Source organism: Xenopus tropicalis, chromosome 1 (genome assembly GCF_000004195.4).
Source record: "Xenopus tropicalis strain Nigerian chromosome 1, UCB_Xtro_10.0, whole genome shotgun sequence".
NCBI lineage: Eukaryota > Metazoa > Chordata > Amphibia > Anura > Pipidae > Xenopus > Xenopus tropicalis.
The window spans coordinates 121,799,456-121,820,243 of record NC_030677.2 but is presented as its reverse complement, the minus strand read 5'-3'; the positions used below and the strand labels follow the sequence as shown (position 1 = coordinate 121,820,243).

Genomic DNA, 20,788 nt, shown 5'->3' with positions numbered 1-20,788 from the left:
TGCAATAGGTAAAGAGTTTTGCCTTTGAGTGGATAGCAACAACCAGACATTTGTAGCTGTATGCATTTTGGTGAAGGAAGGTGGGGGTAATCAAATATTAGTTCAAAAGGCATTAGGTTCTTTACACACATGAGTTATTGCATATAGAACAGGGAGTCCTGGAGAATTTAATAATTACTCCATTTACAAAACGAATAGCTGCTTTGGTTCACCAGAATGTGTTCAATTGCACTGGGCAGCAAAACACATTTTAACCACACAACCCAACGCCACAGTACCACTGAGCACTAATATCAGAATCCTGGCTTTAGAACAAATCATTCCAGGGCCATTAATGAAAGCACTCATGTTCACTAATCAGCTTGCCGTATAAATACTGTGTTGAAAGCTACACTTCACACATTTTTATGCAGCATTATGCTTCAAGTTAAACTAACGTTTCCATAACCAGAAGAGTTGTGTTGCTTGCATTGTATTAAAAAAATATAAAAAAATAATGAAAATACCAGACACATAACCTCTACATCAGGCCTCCAATGATTGTTTTCATTGTAGAAAGATCACAGCTGTCAGAAATTTCTTAAGGTGAAAAAAAGGAACCAGCAGCCGTTTTAACACTTCTCCAGTGGCTGAAATATTCCAGAAGCCATATTCTCTCTAGGCTGTGAGCTTGCACACACAAGAAATTGTGGTGAGCACAAAGAATTGTGTGCAAAAACATAACATTTTACATTATTTTGAACCAAGTACACAGCTTTAAAAAAATGAGCACACAAGTTTAAAATGTGTGCACATATACAGAAATTAGAGGAAACATTGGCTAGAAGAAACTACCATATCTGTGCAACTGCCCCAAAGAGAAGGGGGGGGGGGGGGGGGGGCTCTATTTACATCGAATGGGTTTGATTATTCATTAAAAGTTAAACTCCTTGACAACAACTCAACCGAGAACTTTAGCAGCTATGAATGCAGGACGTAAATAGTGAAAAAAAAGCAACCGCCTGACTGTCACTGCTTAATGCTCAAGGAATAATTTGTCCAACTGTAAAACATGGGTTGTTCAAAATTAAGAAAGTGACTAGGCCCTTAACAGCTCATAGGAGATGATAGAAGTAGAGACATGAGTACAAGTAGCAGGCCTTTCAAGTAGTAGGTTTTTGATTTACTAGTTCAAATATGTTTGCCTTTAAAAGCAGAATATAAGATTAAGCAGAACATTGGCAAATTGGTTGCCCAAGGTAGCGCAGATTTAACTATGGGTGACAAACCTTGCTGCCATTGCCCTTATACTTTACAAGAAGTCAACTTTTAAACACATGCAGCTATCTGGAAAATTTTTTGGGTTAAGTGTAACTGCCATACAGGATCACTGACCAATCTCATAGCAGATGATTAAACACTTGACTTCCAAGATCTAAATAGGGAAATTTTGAGTTCTGCCTAAACCTTAAACATACCTATTTAGTTTGAACAATTAATGGACAACTTATTAGAAACCTATTCATATGGGATTCTTTAAGACCAAATATTAAGTGCTGGCCACACTAGTCAACATTTTTGTACAGCTCATCAGGTCAGTGCATTAATCATATCCTTTAGCCATTTCATAATACACTTTAACCCATTATTTCAGCCCAAAAATTAATTTTAAGTACAATATAGATTTGCACTGTTAACAATATAAGAAGGTTGACCATCTTGCTGATGCCTTGAGTTTATTACAAAAAATAAAAGCCTCTAACCCGCCAGAAAGGTTCCCATACACAAATAAATAGCTACATAAAATATCAGGTACTTGCAGTATTGTCAACTACCCATTAATAAAACTACTGGAGTTCTAGAGGATTCCATAGCAATTCATAACGTATACTTACAATACAGAATCACTTACAGATAAAAGATTCAGAGTTTTAAACAAACACTGCCCCAATACTATATAAGACTAATTTTACGAAAGAAAAAGTATGACCGTAAGGATGCACCTCCCCTTCTTAGATATTCAAGACAAAGTTCCTAAGTAAAATATAACTTATTCAATATAGATAAAATGCACACCGAGTTTGTGTAATAATGGAAATGATAAAATATATTAAAACTATCAAACAGCGCAGGGTTACCTGAAAAGGGGGATCAGACCCCCGAGGGAGAAAAAAATTCCTGAAGTTGGTAAATAATTGCACTGCTGGATTATGATGCACATGGAATGCTGGATTATATGACAAATTCTCAAGCCACTATATCCCAAATATCACCATCTATAAATTTGTCAATGTGTGAAATCACACCAAATCCAACCAACACACATTCCATACAGTGACCCAATACCACGCTCGCCAGTAATGAGTCTCAGTGGTAGGAAAATGGGTCAAACCTACCCCACATGCAAACAATTGCCCAGTGCCTAGTACTTACAAAGAAAAGTTCCCCATCAGGTAGATTATAAAGAAAAAACTCTGCCTGATTTGAAACTAAAAAGGGCCAACGTGCATTTCACTCCTTACATTGGTGCTTTATCAAGACCTGGTACTGGGGAATTGTTTGCAGGTGGGGTAGGTTCGACCCATTTCTTACCACTGACTCATTTCTGGTGAGCATGCTATTGGGTCACTCTATGGAATGTGTGTGGGTTTGATTTGGTGTGATTTCACCATCTATAAATTTCAGCCAAATTTATAGATGCTGCTATCTGGAATATAGTGGTTTAAGAATTTAGCATATAAACCAGCATTTCATGTGCATCAAAACCGAGCAGTGCAATTGTTTACCGACTGGAATTTCTCTCTCCCTCGGGGGTCTGATCCCCCTCATCAGGTAACCCTGTGCTGTTTGATAACTTTAATATATTTTATTTTCATTTTTTCTGTTATTGCACAAACTCATAGGGGCTGATTTACTAACCCACGAATCCGAATTGGAAAAATTCCGATTGGAAAACGAACATTTTGCGAATTTTTCGTCGCCGTTACGACTTTTCGTAAATTGTCACAACTTTTTCGTAACCATTACGACTTGCGCGAAAAGTCGCAACTTTTTCGTAACCATTACGATTTGCTCGTATCTTGTCGCGACTTTTTCGTATTGAGTGCTCGTAAGCGGCGGGCGAAACTTTCAGACTTAGCATGATTTTGGAAGCCTCCCATAGGACTCAATGGCACTCTGCAGCTCCAACCTGGCCCAAGAAAAGTCACCATACTGAAGCTTGAATGAATCCGAAACTTTTGTACTCGCCGCGAAAGCTGCGAAAAAGTCAAGACTTTTCGCGCAAGTCGTAGCGCTACGAAAAAGTCGCGACATTTTGCGAAACAGTCATAATGGCTACGAAAAAATTGCAAAATACCGATCATTACGAAAAAAACGCATTCAGACGCCTTCGGACTGTTCGTGGATTAGTAAATGTGCCCCATAGTGTGCATTTTATCTAGGTTGAATAAAAGTTATATTTTAACGAGGAACTTTGTCTTGGATTTCTAAGAAGGGTAGGTGCATCCTTATGGCCATACTTTTTCTTTCGTAAAATTATAGGTTCATATAATTATGATCTTGCACACGTTCTTTGATTAACTTTAGGCTTTGAAATCGTGGTGGCGCTCCCCTTTGCAATATTTGTATAATTGACTATATAAAAGACTGTACAGTTGGATGAAAGAAAAGTTTAGGCACCCTTTTACAAATTATATATTTAATTAATTTTGTAAAAGTGCAAAGTACTACTACAGCAGGTTTAAACATATTTGCAGCTATGAACACACATTTACATTTTATTTCAAAAACTTTTAAACATAGGTAAGACTAGTTATTGCACATTTAGTAACACTCAGAACACAGCACGCTGCTTTAAGATGTTTTAATGAGGTTTAAGCCAGGTGGACTGCATGGGCCATTCCAAAACCTTTAGCTTTATTTTCTTCAAGGAGCATGGTCTTTTCAGCTTTTTGGCAGACTCCTTCACACTGGCATCAAAAATGTGTTGATATTTAGTAGAATCAACGCTTCCCTGTACACAGCTACTGGCTGCCACAAAACCCCACAGCATAACAGATCTAAACCTGTGTTAAGAAGTTGGCAAAATGTTTTCCTCAAATACGGCTTTCTCCAAACCTTGGATTAACGAAGGCTTGTAATCTGACCAGTCTAAATGCTGTTTTGTATGCCTCAAACCTTGACATTTGTGATGGGGTTGCAGGTAAGGCTTCCTCCTTGTGACTTTTGTAGATTATGGTTGTGCAAGCAATGCGGAGTGTGAAATAGAGCAATACCACTCCTGTGCCAACCAAACCTTCCTGTCTCAAAGCCATGAGGGCTTGCCAGAATATCAGCAGCTCTTACTTTAAGAATTTTCTTGCTCTCCAGATCTTGCTTTGACATTCAGTTTCCTTTCACTGCCATTTATTGATGATGTAATGGTCAGTAAAAAATTGTAAGCTTGAACAGGTTTTTTGTTTTTTTTATAGCATTCCTCTGCTTTGTAGACATCAGTTAGCTATGTTTTCAGGTCCTCACTCATTTACTTAGGGAAGCCCATGGTTATTGAGTGACCGTCCAAAGTTTGGGTGCAAGGTATTCTATTAGGCTCAAATGCCATCAAGTGACAACACCAAATGGTTATCAAGGCCGTGTTAGACAATTAACTAAGACTTTAATTAAATAACAATTGTTTATATATAACAATATGTTAACACTCTGATACCTGGATTTGATTCCTGCACAGATTTTAATTTTGTAAAAAGTATACAGTACTACCACATTTGACAAAATTAAAATATAATTTGACAAAGGGAGCCCAACATTTGGCATTTTTGGTTTAATGCTAGTACAGGTATGGGACCTGTAATCAATAATTCTTAGGCGGTTTCCAGATAAGGGGTTGAACACTAATATAATCTATTGTTTTGTAGGGGCTACAAAATAATAGAAGGGAAGGGGAATGTGTGTGTGTGTGCAGCAGAAAGTAAAAAAACAAATACCTGCCTTCCCCACCTCTACACCTGAGGCTAAGGCTGATGGCCCACAGGGAGATTAGTCACCCAAAGTTAAATCTCTGCTACCACGGGCAACTAATCTCCCGGAAATGCCTTTCCACCATCAATAAAGTGAATCGCTAGCGTAAATAAATACACGTTGCTTTTTTTTTTTTTTTACAAAGTTGCACAGTTTCCTGTTGCTGGAAGAAAGGCATTTCGGGGAGGTCACTTGAAATGACTGAGATTAACCGCAGGCAACTATTCTTACTGTGGGACATAAGCCATAGCAGCCAATATATAACTGACAGCTGAGAATTTTAATTACCTTTATAATAAGTATGGATGTGTTTCATGGTTTACCAAGTTTCATTTAAAACAAAATTTGTGTGTGGCCAACAGGTCCCCTTTTAAATGAGTGTTTTGAGATAAAGACGTGCAAATTGATAACATGCAAAGATGTGCTAGCAAAAGACCCTCTGAAAGCCAGCAAGTGCAATTAGTCCTTTGCGGGTCGCATACGTTTAACATTTCCTCAAACAAATTAATCCTTGGCTGGTTTGACAACCAAGGTCAAAAAGCTGTGACTGACAGATCCCTGGAACAATGATTGGAGTCCCTTTGCAGACCCACTGTAACAAGTTTGCATCCACAGTCTGATGTAGTGTTGCTCATCAGAAGTGTCTACTGTATGGAGGAGTTATCCGACAAAGCTGTATCCAAATAAAGATTAGTAGTCTGATGTTTATTGTCCAGCTTTATACCTCAACTATTACATGAATCTTAAATACCTTGAGAGTTGAGCATGAAAATTATAATGCAGCCTTAATAAAAAAAAAATACAATATTACCAAACTCCAGTTTATCTGCTATGCAGCAAGAAAAATGTTGTATATATTTAAGCATACCTGTAATTTTGTCCCTTACTAGTTTACAGGACTCTATCTCACCAATGCTCCCAAACAAACTTTTCAATTCTTCCTGTGTCATGTTCTGCGGAAGGTAGTTCACTATAAGATTGGTCTTGCTGTCTTCTGTGTTGCTAGATTCAACTGGTGATGAACAGTTGTTTATGGTGTTTGGACAATTTGCTGTGTTATTACAAGTGGGTCCATTGGACAGCTGTGTTTCCATGGCAGCAATTACCTGCTAAAATACAGAGGATACAGGAAAAGCTTGTCAGAAAAATTTATTTTCTAGCACACATGGTTCAGTTTTTTTTTTGTTTTTTTTTCAAATGCCCAAAAACTATTTGCTCATATATAATCTAGCAGCACCTAGCAGAGACCAGCAGACAGTTTTCAGAACTCTTTTGAAATTAGACATACTGGTTAGCAAACTTAAGGGTTTGTTCCTGTTAAACCACGTGTCTATATTGTGGCCAGATTAATAGAAATGTACCATAATTTCTTGGAAATATAGTAGCAGTTCAGCTCATGATTGGAAAGAGCTTGGTGTAAATTTAATATTCCATCATCAAACATGATACAAATGCATGTTAAAAAAAAAAAACAAAAAACACAACTTCAGACAAACTTCAATAAAAATGCTCCAAATTCAACAGAGTAGAATGTCCAATTTAAACTTTATACTTGGAGGGAAATAACTTTTTTTATATGTATTTACAAATACAGCATCTGGAATGACAGAACTCCACCCCCCCCCTTCATTTTTTTTTTTACTGGTGTCCCTACAATATTTATGGCGAGATAAAATATAATGTATTACTGTATTTGTGTAATGTGTCTGTTTACATTGTATAACACAAATGTATTTTTGCCTGAGACTGGAAAGCTTAGTAATTAAATAATGCTAGGTTCCAAATGAGATTAAAAAGTGGGAAGTTAATTAGTTTCCACACCTCTAACAGCAAGTTAAAAATGAATAATGTTCTTTCACTTAGCACTAGGACATGGCTGTATAGCAGATAATTTCTTTTAAAATATTGCAGCATTTTAATTAAGTAGTCATAAACAGGGAGGAAAATTAACCAGATCTTTAAACAGTCCTGACCATCAATAAGCAACTCATACGCAAAAGGCAACAGTAGCCTCTGGTTAGTCTCAGTTATGCCCCAACACCTAGAGACAAGCCAAGAGTAAAATTACATCCCCCTAGTGTTCAAATGCAAATATACAAAGATGGATTTTGTATAGTGAACAAAAAGCTACTCTGTCAATTGTCTCATATTTCTGTTTTAGACACAGCTAACTCCTCTGATTAATACTGGCACAAACAGGAATGTTGTTTCTGTATCCTATGTTTGTAAATGTCAATTTAGGGCCGAATAATGCAACTAAAAATGTTAGTCAGCTGGCTTACCATGTTTGAAGAGCTGAAACGCTATATATGCACAGAAGTGGTCCCACAATTACTATACACATTGCAAGGCATAGCATGTCACGGTTGGTCAATGCATCTATGTATGCAACCCTGTATTTTACCGATTGGACTGGTAAGAATAGTACTTGGTAATTATTAAGAAGCAAATGGGAAAAAAAAACAAAGTTCTAGAAAAGGCTGCAACCCTAATGACAGCAGGCAGAACAACCTTAGGTAAAGCCTGCCTGGTCACATTGCATTTAGTGCCACTACAGACAATCCTACCCAGTGTGTAGGCTGGAAGAGCAAACAGCTTCTGTGGGATGGGGAAGTCCTCTTTAAGCATAGCCTAGTGCCATTTAAAATGGCAGAGCAATACAAAATGTACAATATAGGTTACTTATTATTTCGTTACTCAGTGCTTTGTTGCCTATTTGTTTCCCCTTAACCAACCCTTAATCATGAGAAAGTGGAACAATGAAGCACTATATATACACGGATCTTTATGCACCTACAGATTAACCACTTCAGCAGGGTGAGAGAAGCAGGTGTCCCCCAAGCTAGATCCAACCTGCATTTGATATCAGCTTCCTATATATTTTAAAGTTACCATGGAAAATAGGGACATGGCTAAACCTCCAAGCATATGTTGCCTAAACTTTCATTATATAAAACAAAAAGTGCATTATAACATGTATAATGTTAATATGTATGATTGTGGTGCAAATAATATTTTAAAAAAGCTACTACAGGCGTTGAGAAATACAGTAACACAGAAAACCCAAAGCTTTTTTTGCACAAATATTAGCTATGATATGAAAAACACATATTTAAGCCACAACGGACCATAAAATGCCAGTTCACATTAAAGACTGTTCAGGCAATGTTATAAAACAAAATGTTATATCATAGCAACTATCACTTATATCAATTCAAAACTGAATTGAAGGTCACCAAACTATGCACATATGTAAACCAGTTAACATTTTTGGCGAGAAAAAGGTTTAAATCTGGGTGACTTTCACAATCTTGTAGTTATTTTGTAATCATGTGTGTAAATATACTGTATTGATATATCTTTTCATTTATTCACCCAAGCCCACTCTAAAGTTGACCCCAAAAGAAAGGAATTAAACTGCCCATGGCTTTTTTTTTTTTTTTTTTTTTTTTTTTTTTTAAATATGCAGTACAAAAGGCTTCAGTAGATAATTTTTAACACAGTATGATAATTTGATCTAAGCACAAAACTATTCTCATTCTCTCAATTAAATTTCAGGGATAATTTTTGGCATACAAATAACCTTGCCGAGGGTTATTTTGCTGTAGTCAAATAAAATTTGTAGTGTTTTGTATTTATGTAGAAGTCATTATTATGAACATCTATTTTTTCCCAGTATTACGGTCCTGGTTGTACCTCTCACTGGATGGGTATTTATGTGGCAGCAGTATTGGAGTTGAATTTGTAATAGTAAATTATAATATTACAGTGCATATTTTTTCCATTTACACTCTTAAAATGTACACAGTCCCAAAGTTTGATATTGTTCACAGCTTTGATATAGTAAAAAAAAAAAAATATATAAGCACTAAGAAGCTTTGAAGTACTTAGAAAGAGCCTTCAATACTATTCAACAAAAAGTACATATGAGGTGAGATGTAATGCAGCATTAAATAAAATTAAAGGGAAAATAACCAAATACTTGCTACCGAATTTTCACAAATGTACACAATATAATTGCAGGGCAGATAATATGGTACTGACAAATATATGTATGTATGTATGTATGTATGTATGTATGTATGTATGTATGTATGTATGTATGTATGTATGTATGTATATATATATATATATATATATATATATATATATATATATATATACAGTGGTGTGAAAAACTATTTGCCCCCTTCCTGATTTCTTATTCTTTTGCATGTTTGTCACACTTAAATGTTTCTGCTCATCAAAAACCGTTAACTATTAGTCAAAGATAACATAATTGAACACAAAATGCAGTTTTTAAATGAAGGTTTACGTTATTAAGGGAGAAAAAAAACTCCAAATCTACATGGCCCTGTGTGAAAAAGTGATTGCCCCCCTTGTTAAAAAATGACTTAACTGTGGTTTATCAATTTCAATTTTCAATTTCAATATCAATTTCTGTAGTCACCCCCAGGCCTGATTACTGCCACACCTGTTTCAATCAAGAAATCACTTAAATTGGAGCTACCTGACACAGAGAAGTAGACCAAAAGCACCTCAAAAGCTAGACATCATGCCAACATCCAAAGAAATGCAGGAACAAATGAGAACAAAAGTAATTGAGATCTATCAGTCTGGTAAAGGTTATAAAGCCATTTATAAAGCTTTGGGACTCCAGCGAACCACAATGGCAAAAACATGGAACAGTGGTGAACCTTCCCAGGAGTGGCCGGCCGACCAAAATTACCCCAAGAGCGCAGAGACAACTCATCCGAGAGGCAACAAAAGACCCCAGGACAACATCTAAAGAACTGCAGGCCTCACTTGCCTCAATTAAGGTCAGTGTTCACGACTCCACCATAAGAAAGAGACTGGGCAAAAACGGCCTGCATGGCAGATTTCCAAGGCGCAAACCACTTTTAAGCAAAAAGAACATTATGGCTCGTCTCAATTTTGCTAAAAAACATCTCAATGATTGCCAAGACTTTTGGGAAAATACCTTGTGGACCGACGAGACAAAAGTTGAACTTTTTGGAAGGTGCGTGTCCTGTTACATCTGGCGTAAAAGTAACACAGCATTTCAGAAAAAGAACATCATACCAACAGTAAAATATGGTGGTGGTAGTGTGATGGTGTGGGGTTGTTTTGCTGCTTCAGGACCTGGAAGGCTTGCTGTGATAGATGGAACCATGAATTCTACTGTCTACCAAAAAATCCTGAAGGAGAATGTCCGTCCATCTGTTCGTCAACTCAAGCTGAAGCGATCTTGGGTGCTGCAGCAGGACAATGACCCAAAACACACCAGCAAATCCACCTCTGAATGGCTGAAGAAAAACAAAATGAAGACTTTGGAGTGGCCTAGTCAAAGTCCTGACCTGAATCCTATTGAGATGTTGTGGCATGACCTTAAAAAGGCGGTTCATGCTAGAAAACCCTCAAATAAAGCTGAATTACAACAATTCTGCAAAGATGAGTGGGCCAAAATTCCTCCAGAGCGCTGTAAAAGACTCGTTGCAAGTTATCGCAAACGCTTGATTGCAGTTATTGCTGCTAAGGGTGGCCCAACCAGTTATTAGGTTCAGGGGGCAATTACTTTTTCACAGAGGGCCATGTAGGTTTGGATTTTTTTTCTCCCTAAATAATAAAAACCCTCATTTAAAAACTGCATTTTGTGTTTACTTGTGTTATCTTTGACTAATAGTTAAATGTGTTTGATGATCAGAAACATTTTGTGTGACAAACATGCAAAAGAATAAGAAATCAGGAAGGGGGCAAATAGTTTTTCACACCACTGTATATATATATATATATATATATATATATATATATATATATATATATATATATACATATATATATATATACACACACACACATATTATATACACATACATACACGATATAATATATACTGAATAAAACATACTGCCTATTTGTTCATTTATTCTTAAGGTGGCACATGTGATATTGTAAGACACCACTCAAGTGACAGCTGCAGTAGCCCGAGTGTTCAGAAATAGTGTTGCTCAGCTACAGGACCATCTGCTTTGATTAAAATGATACTCTAGTTCAGTTTTAATCCAATATTAGGATCAACAAAACTGCCAATATTAAATGGGCAAAATATCTTAAACAAATCTCTATCGCCTTAAGAAATGTGAAAACTGCAATGTATTGCATGTTGCTCAGAAATTGTTTCAAACAGTATGCAGTGATAATAAAGGGGAGGGGGAAATAACAGAAACGGAGACCATACCAAAACCATTACTAATAAGCATGAATGTTATTCAACTTAGTTAACACCCACAGCCGTGATTTATAAAGAAAACTTTTTATCTAAGCATACTTTTCAGTTAAGTGTCCAACAGGTTTCTTTATCAGATTGTAAAATTTTATTGGAATTTTGGTATGACCTCATTACATTTGCAAATAACAGCCTATATAAAAAAAAAAATATAAGAAAAAAGCCCACAGACCCCAGTCCAAGGCTCTGCTGCCCACGAGCCACTTCTAAGCAGAGAAGCCACATCACACAGTCTGACTGCCATGTTAGTTTGGAGTTGCCGTCTGCAAATATGGACACAAAAAGTACCGCATGTTAGATTGTGAAGGAAATACAAGTGTACTCATAAAAGTATACAAATCATCTTAAATCTTACATGAAGGAAGAATGTGGGAGAATTCGTACCTAATCAGACATGTTAAATATTATACACTACACTGCAGATAGCGGAAGAAAAAAAAAGTTGGTAAATGGTCATGTGTTGCCACTAAAAACACCTGGACTGTACAAACAAAGGCCAGCAGAACTCCGCTGCATATTGAGATTGCAATTATTGCACAAATCTGATGGACATATCCAAGAAATATAGAACAGCAACATAAGTTTACAATCAATTTTGTGTATATGGCATTACCAGTAGTTTGAACGTAAAAATTGCAGCCAAACGAATACAGAAAGCACACTTTTGTTGTCATGAAGCATATAAAAAATATAGAAGCCATGGCAATCTCACTTATGAATTTATTATTGGCAACTGGTCCAAAAAGGTAGTCATTTAAACAAAATAGGGCTAGTTACAGATACTTTTAATGCAGTTTCAGTTAAGCAAGCTAATTAGTCATGTTAAAGATGGGAAGTCAAGGGGAGCCAGTTTGTTGACTTGCTATTACTTCTAAAGAGGCACTGCTTAAAAACTCTAGCTCATGTAAAAGCACACAGCATATCAGCATGGGAGACAGAGTACAATGCAAAAGCAAGGAGGTTAAATCGCAATCTATAAATACAACATACTGCAAGTTTTTAAAACTCTACATATTGCCTTAGTTAGAATATCACACCAAGGCTTAACCTCGACTTTACTCTAATTGCGTTTACTCTGCAGGCAGAGAAAAGCCGGTGCATTTCCCTCTAAACGGCAGTGTCCGCAATAGAAACAGTACTACAAGGGCCCTAACACTAATTACCACATTAGGCCTTACAGCGATAAGGAGTTGTCACCTGTTGACTACTGCCAAGTTTTAAAAAATCTCAGATATTTCCAACTTTGGGCTGGCACTCTAAGGGCTCGTACACATGGGCATTTCACCATGCGTTCCCCTACAGTGAATTTCTCTCATTTCCCACTGAAGGGAGCACAGGACGAAATGTAATTCATTCCTTCGTATCTGCCCATACTGACAGGTGCAAGCACAACAGCTTTACTACGGTGACTGAAATTTTTACACATACCACAATTATTTACCTTATTCCTATGTTTTATAGTTTGTGAAATAAAATACAACTGTGCATTAGTATTTGCAAATGTCTGTAACAGTAATTCGGCAAGGGGTGCCCTAAAGGTCCCCATACACGGGCAGAAACGAGGGGCCAGGCCAACTGAAATTGGACAGATATCGATCGGAGGTTAGAAAATTCAGTCGGATCGGGAGCTGCATCGGCTCGTTGATGCGGTTCTCGAACCAACTGCCCCTTGCCGCCAGTATAATTATTGAATTTTTTTTTTTCTCGTAGGTGGGGATATCTGGTGCAGATCCGCTTGCTTGGCGATCTCGGCAAGCGAGCGGATCTCGGCGTGTATGGGCACCTTAACTCTTGCATTAAACTGTAGACTACAATAGAAGCATCTAACAACACTATCTGCAAAATATTACTCACATTCATTAATAATATTCTATACAAAACTCAAACGGAGGTGCACATTCTAGGTGCAAAAAAAAAAAAAAAAAAAAAAAACTGTCAAAGGGCTTTTGTCCAAGCATGCCTACAAAAAGGCTATTAGGCTGACGGCAGACGAGGCGTAGGGCGGATATTTTCAGCAAGTGGAAAAGCGCCGAAATATGCATAAAAGCGCGTTTTTATTCGTATTTCGGCTACATGTGCCTGCACCTGAGCGTATCTCATTCATTCGGGTGCAGGCACATGTAGGAGGCATAGGGCGGTATTTTCAACAAGTGCTTTTCCGATTGCCTTAGATAACATATAAAGTAGATTTTAAAGTGCTACTCTCAAAAGTCGGCATACTGTATTTAACAGATGCAAAAAAAGTCTCCAATGAAAACCATCCTTACCAGCACTATGTAAATTATCTTGTTATCTAAAACAATGGGATTATTTGAAGATAGAGCTAAAGGTAACTATAAACCATTTACTTCTATAGTAAAGTGTACAGAGGTGTAGTGCTTACTACGTTTCCATTGCATAATACCCCTTCTGTTTACTTTCCCAATTCATTTTGTGTGTGAATGTAGCCGCCATCTCAGTAAAGCAGCTGGCTCCAATCTGTTAGGGATAAACTCCACGGGATATTTAGCAGGATGGTGTCAGATCAACAAAATGCATCCTACAAGTCAGATGTAGTTATGTGGGTCAAAATAAAATGGGACTGATCAAAAAAAAAAAAAAAAATCTGGTGTAAAGTACATAAAAGGATTGCCATTCAACAGGACATGCATGTTGGAAGGGAACGCCGCATCTTCATCGAAAGAGAAAATCTGACTGTGTCAGACTTCTCGGTGAAACCACACTGATTGTCAAATATAGGAAAAAAAACCCATCCCATCTGAATTTATATTACAGCCCATGGCAGCCTACAGGAAGGGAAGAGAGATATCAGTGATGTCACTGTAGTCTTCACACTGCTGTAGGCTGCCAGCACCATATCTCAGAAGCAAGCAGGGATCTGGGAATTTAGATATGCAGTAAGTACTTAAAAAGAATGCCTTTAGACTTACTTTTAATTATGTTGGGTTGAAAACCCCAACATACTGTTTGACTTTGGCTTATTCTTCAGCTTCTTATTCTTAGAGCCCCCCCATTTTCTAAACTCTACTCCTCCTACAGTTTTAGGGGTACAATACCCAAACTCCCCACACATCTTCGCCCTATAGCGGAGCAGGTTGCTTGTGCTTTTCTAAGCGATTGCGCCCCCTGTCTTTTTGTGGCGCTGCTCCGAACCCTCCAATTTTCCCCATTGACTTTGTCAGGGAAGATTTTAAAACTGCTGCCACACTTACAGCTTTGAAGCAACACCCCCTAAACTTGAATAACACAATCATGGGGTCACCCCGAATGAAGCAGCAACATTTGTTGGATGACCCAAAGTGGGAGGGGCCAAAAACAGCCAAATTTTAATCATTGACGTTAATGGGGAAATTGAAACTGCTGCCAATCTTACAGCTTTGAGGCTACGCTCCCCAAACTTGAATCACATAGTCATGGGGTCAGCCTGAATGAAAATAGGATGATTATTGGATGCCCAAAAGTGGGCGGAGCTGTGAACCGCCAATCAAATTTTACCTATTGATTTGGCGGAAATTAAACCTGCTGCCATTCTCACAGTAATAACCCCAGGGTCCCCAAACTTTTTACACTTGGTCACTAGGGGACTGCAGTTTAAGTTTTGGAAAGTGGGCAGAGCCACCAACAGCCAATCAAATTTCACCTATTGATTTTTATTGGTTTGATGCCAGATGTTCCAAACTTTGCACAGTCAGTCACTGGGTGACTTCGCATTCAGGTTTTTGCGTTTTTTTTTTTGTTTTTGTTTTTTTAAACCGCAAAGTGGGAGGGGCCAACAGCCAATCATATTGTACCCATTGACTTTTATGGGGAAATTGAAACTGCTGCCAAACTTACAGCTTTGAGGCTACACTCCCCAAACTTGAATCACACCGTCATGGGCTCAGCCTAAATGAAAATATGATGATTGTTGGATGCCCAAAAGTGGACGGAGCTGTGAACAGCCAATCAGATTTTACCTATTGACGTGGCAGAAATCCAACCTGCTGCCATTCTCACAGTAATAACACCGGGGTCCCCAAACTTTGCAGAGTTAGGCACCAGGTAACTGTGGTTCAAGGTAAGAAAAAGTGGGTGGAGCCACCAACAGCCAATCAGAGTTTACCTATTGACTTTCAATGGGGAAATCCAACCTGCTGCCATTTTCACAGTAATAACACCAGGGTCCCCAAACTTTTCACAGTTGGTGACTAGGGGACTGCAATTTTAGTTTTGAAAAGTGGGCGGAGCCACCAACCACCAATCAGATTTCACCTATTGATTTTTATTGGTTTGTTGCCAGGGTTCCCAAACTTTGCATAGTCAGACACTGGGTGACTACGCATTTAAGGTTTTTTGTATTTTTGTAAGTGGGTGGAGCCACCAACAGCCAATCAGATTTTACCTATTGATTCTAAATGGGGAAATTCAACCTCCTGCCATTCTCACAGTATTAACACCGGGGTCCCCAAACTTTTCAGTTGGTCACTAGAGGACTACAGTTTTAGTTTTGAAAAAGTAGGCGGGGCCACCAACAGCCAATCAGATTTCACCTATTGAATTTTATTGGTTTGATGCCAGAGTTCGCAAACTTTGCACAGTCAGTCACTGCGTGACTTCGTACTCAAGGTTAGAAAAAGTGGGTGGGGCCACCAAAAGCCAATCACATTTCTTTCATTGTTTTCAGTGGGAAAATTTTAACTGCTGCCATTCTCACATGTTTAATGTCAGGGTCCCCAAACTTTGCACAGTTTGTCACTGGGTGACTATGTTCCAAGTTTAGAAAAGTGGGTGGGGCCAAAAACAACCAATTGGATTTCACCTATAGACTTCATATGTTTAAATTTAAACTGCGGCCATTCTTTAAATATTAATACTAAGGTCTCCAAACTTTGCAGAGCTAGTCACCTGGTAACTGCAGTTCAGAGTTAGAAAAAGTGGGTGGAGCCAACAGCCAATCAGATTTTACCTATTGATTTTCAATGGGAAATTCAACCTGCTGCCATTCTCACAGTATTAACACCAGAGTCACTAGGGAAATGCATTTTTAAGTTTTAAAAAGTGGGTGGAGCCACCAACAGCCAATCAGACTTAACCTATTGAATTTTTTTTGTTTATATTTATTTAAAATGCTGCTTTGCTCACACTATTTATGTCAGGGTTCCCAAACAAGTGGGAGGAGCCACCAACAGCAAATCCATTTCCACCCATTAGATTTCATTGGTTTATATTTAAACTGATGCCATTATTTAAATATTAATTCCAGGGTTGTTAAAGTTTCCAGAGTTAGTCACTGGGTATTTGTCATTCAAAGTTAGAAAAAAGTGGGCGGAGCCACAAACAGCCAATAACATTTCACCTATTTACTTTCAATGGTGAAGTGTAAAATGCTGTCAGCCTCACAATTTTTATGCCTGAGTCCCCAAAATTTGCAAAGTTGGTCACTGGGGGACTGCAGTTCAAAAATATGAAAAGTAGGTTGGGCCACTAACAGCCAATCAGATTTCATCCATTGAATTTTTTTAGTTTAAATTTAAAATGCTGTCATTCTCAAACTATTTATGCCAGGGTGCCCACCTGTTTGTCACTGGGTGTCTTCGACTCAAGGTTAGAAAAAAGTGGGCGGAGCCACCATCCACAATTCACCTATTGACTTAAAGAACGGCAGCAATTAAAATTTAAACCATTAAGTCAATAGGTGAATTGTGGATGGTGGCTCCGCCCACTTTCTCTGACCATGGACCACAGTTATACAGTAAAAACCACTGTGCAAAGTTTGGGGACCCTGGTTTTAATAGTGTCTGAATGGCAGCAACTTAAATTTCCCCACTGAAAATCAACGACATCTGATTGGCGGTTGGTGGCTCCACTCCCTTTTTCTAACCTGGAACTGCAGTTACCCGGTGACTAACTCTGCAAAGTTTAGGGGCCCTAGGATTAATAGTTAAAGAACGGCAGCAATTAAAATTTAAACCATTAACTATTAATCCTAATAGTCATTGGTTTCTATCAAAATTTGTGAATTTTTTTTTAAAAAAATCACTTCAAAGCTTTCAGTCTATAGTATCTTATCTCTTATAGGTCATAAAGTAACCAAATAAAAACACCCTAAATATGAACGCCAGGGGTCCACTGAACACTTTGATGCCCAATATGTATAGGTTTACCTAAGTATGTGGCATGTAGGGGCCCCAAAGTGAACATAACCCCATATGATCTATCATTTCAGCTCCAGCAAAATCAACACATTTACATCATTATATGTGGGATTAAGCTAGTAAAAAGTACGCTCACCCCAGAAAGTCATACTTTTGGAAAGTACACATTCCCCCCCAAAATGGGTACTCATGTCTTTCTACTCCAAAGTACCCAGCCGCAAAGCTTTTCTAAATGTAGCAATTTTGATGACATTTCCAAAAATCCCCTCAAAGCTTCAACTGTGCAGCATCTTATCTCCCACATAGCATTAGGTACCAAGGTAAAACACCCTAAATTTGAACACCAGGGGTCCACTGAACAGTTTGATACCCAATATGTATAGGTTTACCCAAATATGTGGCATGTAGGGGCCCCAATGGGAACATAACCCCATATGATCTGTCATTTCAGCTCCTGCAAAATCACATTTACATTCTTTATGTAGGATAATGCTACAAAAAAAAGTACACTCACCCCAGAAAGCCATATATTTTTGGAAAGTATACATTCCCCTGAATCTATAATGGGTACACATTTCTTTTTACTCCAAAAGTACCAAGCCGTAAAGCTTTCCTGTTTGCCGATTTTTATGACATTTCAGAAAATCGCCTAAAAATGTTGCAATTTTCTGCATTTATCTCACACAATTTCTTGCATACAAAGACAAAATCACCCCAAATAGAAACACCTAAGGTCTACTGAACAGTTTGATGCCCAATATGCATAGATTTACCAAAGTCTGTGGTATGTACTGACCCCAAAATGAAAATAGCGCATAAGGATTCCTTGCCGGCCAACTCAGCTTTTGCATACAGAGCTCCCTGACGGCGTATTATGTGCTGTAACACCCCCTAACTATACAGAAAAACCCAGAAAACCATATAGTTTTGGAAAGAATACACTCTGACAAATCCAACATCTGTAAAGAATCCTTTCTACATCAAAGAACCAATCTGCAAAGCTTTCCTAAAGTTAGTGGTTTTTATGGCATTTCAGAAAATCGCCTAAAAATGTTACAATTTGCTGCATTTATCTCACACAATTTCTTGCATAGAAAGGCAAATCACCCCAAATAGGAACACCTAAGGTCTACTGAACAGTTTGATGCCCAAAATGCATAGATATACCAAAGTCTGTGGTATGTACTGACCCCAAAATAAAAATAGCGCATATGGATTTCTTGCCTGCCAAGTCAGCTTTTGCACAGAGCCCCCTGACAGCATATTATGTGCCGTAACAACCCCTAACTATACAGAGACACCCAAAACACCATATATTTTTGGAAAGTACACATTGTTGAATTCAAAATAGGTAAAGTTATTTTTCTACACCAAAGTAACACATGGCAAAGCTATGCTAAAAACAGATCAGGAATACTAATATAGGGATAAAAATGCATATGAATGCATATGAATATCCGATCCAATCGTCACGCTGTCAAAATGTACTGTTTTTAGGGAAAATAATTTTTTTTTTTTAAAAAGTGTTTGTGTATACATGTGTGTACATGTGTAAAAGTTGTGTGACAGTGTGTAAGTGTGTATTAGTGTATATAAGTGTGCAAAATGAAAAAAAAACAAAACAGCTAAATTTTCTGCTGTGTGTGTAAATGTATGTAAGTGTGTGTATGTGTAAGTGAGTGTGTAAGTGCAAAAAAAAAAAAAAACCCAACCTTACCAGTCCTGAAGAAGGGATCGCAGTCCTGGTCCTCCTGCTTCAGTCTCCATCCGGGGCCAGAGCTTGGGGGGGGGGGTGAAACAGGAAGGAGGAAGTGAAGACAAAGCAGATGCGATCACGTCTGCTGCTTGGGGGTCAGCCCTGCAACATGACAGCTGCCCCAGGGTCTCGTTGCCCAGGGGGCTGTCATTGCTAAAGACTCCCTGCATAAGCGGCACATGCCACTTCTGCAGAGAGTACCTTTATCCGCCAAACAACGTACGGCGCACGTTGTTGGCACAAAGCCTTTTACTGCAACATACGCATTACGTTGTTGGCAGTGAAAGGGTTAAACTGTACACATCATAAAAGATCTAGCTTTGCACACAAATACTATCACTTAGTTCTTAATTATTTTGGTGTTTTATCATTTTCTGTGATTTTGGTGCATTTTTAGTAATTTTATTGCATTTTCAGTTATGCATAGTTGTTGTACACTTCACTTTGTCTGTAAAACTAATTTGCCAAAATACTCAAACTGTGATTCTACCTGCAGATATAACTAGAAATGGAAGTTTGAGAACAAACTTCATGTTGGATTGAAAAACATGACGTCACTGAATGGGCTCTGCCCACTTTCTCTGACTTTGGACTACAGTTATATAGTAAAAACCACTTTGCAACGTTTGGGGACCCTGGTTTTAATAGTGTCTGAATGGCAGCAACTTAAATTTCTCCACTGAAAGTCAACGAGTGAAATCTGATTGGCGGTTGGTGGCTCCACCCCCTTTTTCTAACCTGGAACTGCAGTTACCCAGTGACTAACTCTGCAAAGTTTAGGGACCCTAGGATTAATAGTTAAAGAACAGAAGCATTTTAAACTTAAACCAATAAAATTAAATGGATGAAATCAGATTGGCTGTTAGTGGCCCAACCCACTTTTCCTATTTTTTAACTGCAGTCCCCCAGTGACCAACTTTGCAAATTTTGGGGACTCAGGCATAAAAATTGTGAGACTGACCGCAATTTACACATCACCTTACACATCACCATTGAAAGTAAATAGGTGAAATGTTATTGGCTGTTTGTGGCTCTGCCCACTTTTTTCTAACTTTGAATGACAAATACCCAGTGACTAACTCTGGAAACTTTAACAACCCTGGAATTAATATTTAAATAATGGCATCAGTTTAAATATAAACCAATGAAATCTAATGGGTGGAAAAGAATTTGCTGTTGGTGGCTCCTCCCACTTGTTCTAACCCTGAATATGTAGTCAGCCAGTGACTGACTGTGCAAAGTTTGGGAACCCTGACATAAATAGTGTGAGAAAAGCAGCATTTTAAATTTAAACAAAAAAAAAATATACTCGAGTATAAGCCGACCCGAATATAAGCCGAGGTACCTAATTTTACCTAAGAAAACTGGAAAAACTTATTGACTCGAGTATAAGCTTAGGGTGGCAAATGCAGCAGCTACTGCTAAGTTTCAATAATCAAATAAATAATAAAAGGACACTCTGCGTGACCCCCTGTGAACTCTTAATAAATATATCATGTTGACAGCTGCAGATTAGGGAAAGGTGGATGGAGGACCCTTTGCCCCCCCTTGCCTTGAAGAGCAGCAGACAAAAGCAAGTTTAGGAAGGGTAAGGAAGCTGCCATACTAATAATG

General features: G+C 38.1%; 1 protein-coding gene across 16 annotated transcripts in view; it reads right to left on the bottom strand.

The window, feature by feature from the left end:
- Positions 1–20,788, bottom strand: part of elavl2 (ELAV like neuron-specific RNA binding protein 2) — a 90,568-nt gene that overhangs the window by 40,326 nt on the left and 29,454 nt on the right. For 11 of the 16 annotated variants that reach the window (XM_012963570.2, XM_012963578.2, NM_001030327.4 and 8 more), the window contains exons 2-3: positions 11,457–11,547; positions 5,867–6,107 (exon numbers count right to left, since the gene is read on the bottom strand). In XM_012963570.2, coding sequence (XP_012819024.1) covers positions 5,867–6,107; positions 11,457–11,528 — 313 coding nt within the window. In that variant the 5' untranslated portion in view covers positions 11,529–11,547. The remainder of the gene's footprint in view (positions 1–5,866; positions 6,108–11,456; positions 11,548–20,788) is intronic. The other 5 variants (XM_018093803.2, XM_031900790.1, XM_031900791.1 and 2 more) reach the window with 2 other exon arrangements.